We start from the raw sequence: 6,000 nt of genomic DNA, 5'->3' as shown, positions 1-6,000 counted from the left end.
TGAAGTCACCTGAGAAGGGTAGAGATCTGAAAGGTATTGTCACAGTTCCTAGCACCTAATATTGTACAGGGCTGTGGCCAGCAAAGCGGAGAGCCGGACTATTAATGTATCACTGTGAAACAAGAACACTGGAAAGCGTGATGTCCTATGATGTCCTGGTGTCATACATGCTGAAACATACAGAGCATCCGGAAAGTATTCACAGCACTTCACTTTTTCCACATTTTGTTATGTTACAGCCCAGAGGCCGAGGTACAGGTGAAGGCAGGCCGCACGGGGTGACAGGAGGTGGAGGCAGGCCACACGGTGTGATAGGAGGTGGAGGCTGGCCACACGGGGTGACAGGAGGTGGAGGCCGAGGTACAGGTGAAGGCAGGCCACACGGGGTGACAGGAGGTGGAGGCCGAGGTACAGGTGAAGGCAGGCCACACGGGGTGACAGGAGGTGGAGGCCAAGGTACAGGTGAAGGCAGGCCACACGGGGTGACAGGTGGTGGATGCCGAGGTACAGGTGAAGGCAGGCTACACGGGGTGACAGGAGGTGGAGGACGAGGTACAGGAGAAGGCCAGGCATGTATAGAGACGGCAGGAGGAGGGTGACAGGAAGTGGAGGCCGAGGTACAGGTGGAGGCCGGCCACACGGGGTGACAGGAGGTGAAGGCAGGCCACACGGGGTGACAGGAGGTGGAGGACGAGGTAAAGGAGAAGGCCAGGCACATATAGAGAAGGCAGGTGGAGGCCGAGGTACAGGTGGAGGCCGGCCACACGGGGTGACAGGAGGTGAAAGCAGGCCACAGGGGGTGACAGGAGGTGGAGGACGAGGTAAAGGAGAAGGCCAGGCACATATAGAGAAGGCAGGAGGAGAGTGACAGGTGGTGGAGGCCGAGGTACAGGTGGAGGCCGGCCACACGGGGTGACAGGAGGTTCAGGCCAGGGTACAGGTGGAGATCAGCCACACAGGGTGACAGGAGGTGGAGGCCAGGGTACAGGTGGAGACCAGCCACACAGGGTGACAGGAGGTGGAGGCCAGGGTACAGGTGGAGGCTGGCCACATGAGGTGACAGGAGGTGGAGGCCAGGGTACAGGTGGAGACCAGCCACACAGGGTGAAAGGAGGTGGACGCCAGGGTACAGGTGGAGACCAGCCACACAGGGTGACAGGAGGTTGAGGCCAAGGTACAGGTGGAGACCAGCAACACAGGGTGACAGGAGGTGGAGGCCAGGGTACAGGTGGAGGCTGGCCACATGAGGTGACAGGAGGTGGAGGCCAGGGTACAGGCGGAGACCAGCCACACAGGGTGACAGGAGGTGGAGGCCAGGGTACAGGAGAAAGCCAGGCACATATAGAGACGGCAGGAGGAGGGTGATAAGGGGTGAAGGCCGGGGTGACAGGAGGTGGAGGCCGGGGTACAGGCGGAGACCAGCCACACAGGGTGACAGGAGGTGGAGACCAGGGTACAGGAGAAAGCCAGGCACATATAGAGACGGCAGGAGGAGGGTGATAAGGGGTGAAGGCCGGGGTGACAGGAGGTGGAGGCCGGGGTACAGGCGGAGACCAGCCACACAGGGTGACAGGAGGTGGAGACCAGGGTACAGGCGGAGACCAGCCACACAGGGTGACAGGAGGTGGAGGCCAGGGTACAGGAGAAAGCCAGGCACATATAGAGACGGCAGGAGGAGGGTGATAAGGGGTGAAGGCCGGGGTACAGGGGCGGCGGAGGCCGGGAGGAGGGGACCTGGTAGTGTCCCGTTGGCCCCGCCCCGTGCCCCGGCGGCCGCTGTGACGTCACTTCCGGCGAGCGGTCCTAGACGTGCGGCGGAGGCGGCGGCCGGACGAGTGTGTGGAGCGGAGCCGTGTGACGGACAGAGCCGGGAAGCAGCGCCCTCTCCCGCCCGAGCCTCCCAGCCATGGGGAACGCCGCCACTGCCAAGAAGGGCAACGAGATCGAGAGCGGTGAGTGCGGCCTGGGGGCTCGGAGCTGTGCCCGGGGGCAGCGAGCGGGGAGACACCGGGGAGTCAGCCAGGGATGGAGGCCGCACACATGCCTCGTATTTACCTCCTGTGTACATACACCCCGTGCCTCATACCTCCTATACCCCTCATACATCCCGTGCCCCATACCTCCTATATACACTCTCCCTATACCCCTCATACACACTGTGCCTCATACCTCCTATATACACTCTCCCTATACCCCTCATACACACTGTGCCTCATACCTCTTATATGCACTCTCCCTATGCTCCTCATACACACTGTGCCTCATACCTCCTATATACACTCTCCCTATGCTCCTCATACACTCTGTGCCTCATACCTCCTATATACACTCTCCCTATACCCCTCATACACACTGTGCCTCATACCTCCTATATACACTCTCCCTATACCCCTCATACACACTGTGCCTCATACCTCCTATATGCACTCTCCCTATACCCCTCATACACACTGTGCCTCATACCTCTTATATGCACTCTCCCTATGCTCCTCATACACACTGTGCCTCATACCTCCTATATACACTCTCCCTATGCTCCTCATACACCCCGTGCATCATACCTCCTATATACACTCTCCCTATGCTCCTCATACACCCCGTGCATCATACCTCCTATATACACTCTCCCTATGCTCCTCATACACCCCGTGCATCATACCTCCTATATACACTCTCCCTATGCTCCTCATACACCCCGTGCATCATACCTCCTATATACACTCTCCCTATGCTCCTCATACACCCCGTGCCTCATACCTCCTATATACACTCTCCCTATGCTCCTCATACACCCCGTGCCTCATACCTCCCATATACACTCTCCCTATGCTCCTCATACACCCCGTGCCTCATACCTCCTATATACACTCTCCCTATGCTCCTCATACACCCCGTGCCTCATACCTCCTATATACACTCTCCCTATGCTCCTCATACACCCTGTGCCTCATACCTCCTATATACTCTCCCTATACCCCTCACACCCTGTGCCTCATACCTCCTATATATACACTCCCTATGCCCCTCATACCTCCTATATACACTCCCCCTATACCCCTCATACACCCTGTGCCTCATACCTCCTATATACACTCTCCCTATACCCCTCATACACACTGTGCCTCATACCTCCTATGTACACACACTCCCACCCCCATACACCCTGTGCCGCACTGCCGCACTTTTGTCGGGTTTCTTCTCTCGTCTCCCCGGGGGTGAGAGAAGAATTCCCGGCAATTGAGGGTCACTTGTCGCTGTATTGAATAGCGCCGGGAGACAACTGTTAGTGAATTGAATCGACCCCATTGTCTCATATATACACACTGACCCTGGTACACTCTGTACCTCATATATACACACTGCCACACTTACACCTCCCTGAATACATGGAGCTGGCAGTGTGTATATAGGGTCAGTGTCACTGGGAGACATGGAGCTGGCAGTGTATATAGGGTTGGTGTCACTGGGAGACATGGAGCTGGCAGTGTATATATAGGGTCAGTGTCACTGGGAGACATGAACCTGGCAGTGTATATAGGGTCAGTGTCACTGGGAGACATGAAGCTGGCAGTGTGTATATAGTGTCACTGGGAGACATGGAGCTGGCAGTGTATATAGGGTCACTGGGAGACATGGAGCTGGCAGTGTATATAGGGTCAGTGTCACTGGGAGACTTTGAGCTGGCAGAGTGTATATAAGGTCACTGGGAGACATGGGGCTGGCAGTGTATATATAGGGTCAGTGTCACTGGTACATGAAGCTGACAGTGTGTATATAGTGTCACTGGGAGACATGGAGCTGGCAGTGTATATAGTGTCACTGGGAGACATGGAGCTGGCAGTGTATATAGGGTCAGTGTCACTGGGAGACTTGGAGCTGGCATTGTGTATATAGTGTCACTGGGAGACATGGAGCTGGCAGTGTATATAGGGTCACTGGGAGACATGGAGCTGGCAGTGTATATAGGGTCAGTCACTGGGAGACTTGGAGCTGGCAGTGTGTATATAGTGTCACTGGGAGACATGAAGCTGGCAGTGTATATATAGGGTCAGTGTCACTGGGAGACATGGAGCTGGCAGTGTATATATAGGGTCAGTGTCACTGGGAGACATGGAGCTGGCAGTGTATATAGGGTCAGTGTCACTGGGAGACTTGGAGCTGGCAGTGTGTATATAGGGTCACTGGGAGACATGGGGCTGGCAGTGTACATATAGGGTCAGTGTCACTTGGAGACATGAAGCTGACAGTGTGTATATAGGGTCACTAGGAGACATGGAGCTGGCAGTGTATATCGTGTCACTGGGAGACATGGAGCTGGCAGTGTATATAGGGTCAGTGTCACTGGGAGACTTGAAGCTGGCAGTGTGTATATAGTGTCACTGGGAGACATGGAGCTGGCAGTGTATATAGGGTCAGTGTCACTGGGAGACTTGGAGCTGGCATTGTGTATATAGTGTCACTGGGAGACATGGAGCCAGCAGTGTATCTATAGGGTCGGTGTCACTGGGAGACATGGAGCTGGCAGTGTATATATAGGGTCGGTGTCACTGGGAGACATGGAGCTGGCAGTGTATATAGTGTCAGTGTCACTGGGAGACATGGAGCTGGCAGTGTATATATAGGGTCAGTGTCACTGGGAGACATGGAGCTGGCAGTGTATATAGTGTCAGTGTCACTGGGAGACATGGAGCTGGCAGTGTATATATAGGGTCAGTGTCACTGGGAGACATGGAGCTGGCAGTGTATATATAGGGTCAGTGTCACTGGGAGACATGGAGCTGGCAGTGTATATATAGGGTCAGTGACACTGGGAGACATGGAGCTGGCAGTGTATATATAGGGTCAGTGACACTGGGAGACATGGAGCTGGCAGTGTATATATAGGGTCAGTGACACTGGGAGACATGGAGCTGGCAGTGTGTATATAGGATCGGTGTCACTGGGAGACATGGAGCTGGCAGTGTGTGTATATAGGGTCACTGGGAGACTTGGAGCTGGCATTGTGTATATAGTGTCACTGGGAGACATGGAGCCAGCAGTGTATCTATAGGGTCGGTGTCACTGGGAGACATGGAGCTGGCAGTGTATATATAGGGTCGGTGTCACTGGGAGACATGGAGCTGGCAGTGTATATAGTGTCAGTGTCACTGGGAGACATGGAGCTGGCAGTGTGTATATAGGATCGGTGTCACTGGGAGACTTGAAGCTGGCAGTGTGTATATAGTGTCACTGGGAGACATGGAGCTGGCAGTGTATATAGGGTCAGTGTCACTGGGAGACTTGGAGCTGGCATTGTGTATATAGTGTCACTGGGAGACATGGAGACATGGAGCCAGCAGTGTATCTATAGGGTCGGTGTCACTGGGAGACATGGAGCTGGCAGTGTATATATAGGGTCGGTGTCACTGGGAGACATGGAGCTGGCAGTGTATATAGTGTCAGTGTCACTGGGAGACATGGAGCTGGCAGTGTATATAGTGTCAGTGTCACTGGGAGACATGGAGCTGGCAGTGTATATATAGGGTCAGTGTCACTGGGAGACATGGAGCTGGCAGTGTATATAGTGTCAGTGTCACTGGGAGACATGGAGCTGGCAGTGTATATATAGGGTCAGTGTCACTGGGAGACATGGAGCTGGCAGTGTATATATAGGGTCAGTGTCACTGGGAGACATGGAGCTGGCAGTGTATATATAGGGTCAGTGACACTGGGAGACATGGAGCTGGCAGTGTATATATAGGGTCAGTGACACTGGGAGACATGGAGCTGGCAGTGTATATATAGGGTCAGTGACACTGGGAGACATGGAGCTGGCAGTGTGTATATAGGATCGGTGTCACTGGGAGACATGGAGCTGGCAGTGTGTGTATATAGGGTCACTGGGAGACATGGAGCTGGCAGTGTATATAGGGTCGGTGTCACTGGGAGACATGGAGCTGGCAGTGTGTATAGGGTCAGTGACACTGGGAAACATGGAGCTGGCAGTGTGTGTATATAGGG

The 6,000-nt window shown here is 54.6% G+C and overlaps 1 protein-coding gene across 1 annotated transcript in view; it reads left to right on the top strand.

The window, feature by feature from the left end:
• Positions 1-1,713: 1,713 nt before the first annotated feature.
• The window catches only part of PRKACB (protein kinase cAMP-activated catalytic subunit beta), a 122,117-nt gene continuing 117,830 nt past the window's right edge, over positions 1,714-6,000 (top strand). Inside the window, exon 1 of the mRNA XM_063938971.1 lies at positions 1,714-1,952. Within this exon, the coding sequence (XP_063795041.1) occupies positions 1,907-1,952 (46 nt within the window). The 5' untranslated portion in view covers positions 1,714-1,906. The remainder of the gene's footprint in view (positions 1,953-6,000) is intronic.

This window comes from Pseudophryne corroboree, chromosome 9 (genome assembly GCF_028390025.1).
Source record: "Pseudophryne corroboree isolate aPseCor3 chromosome 9, aPseCor3.hap2, whole genome shotgun sequence".
Lineage (NCBI taxonomy): Eukaryota > Metazoa > Chordata > Amphibia > Anura > Myobatrachidae > Pseudophryne > Pseudophryne corroboree.
This window is presented reverse-complemented; position numbering and strand designations above follow the sequence as displayed.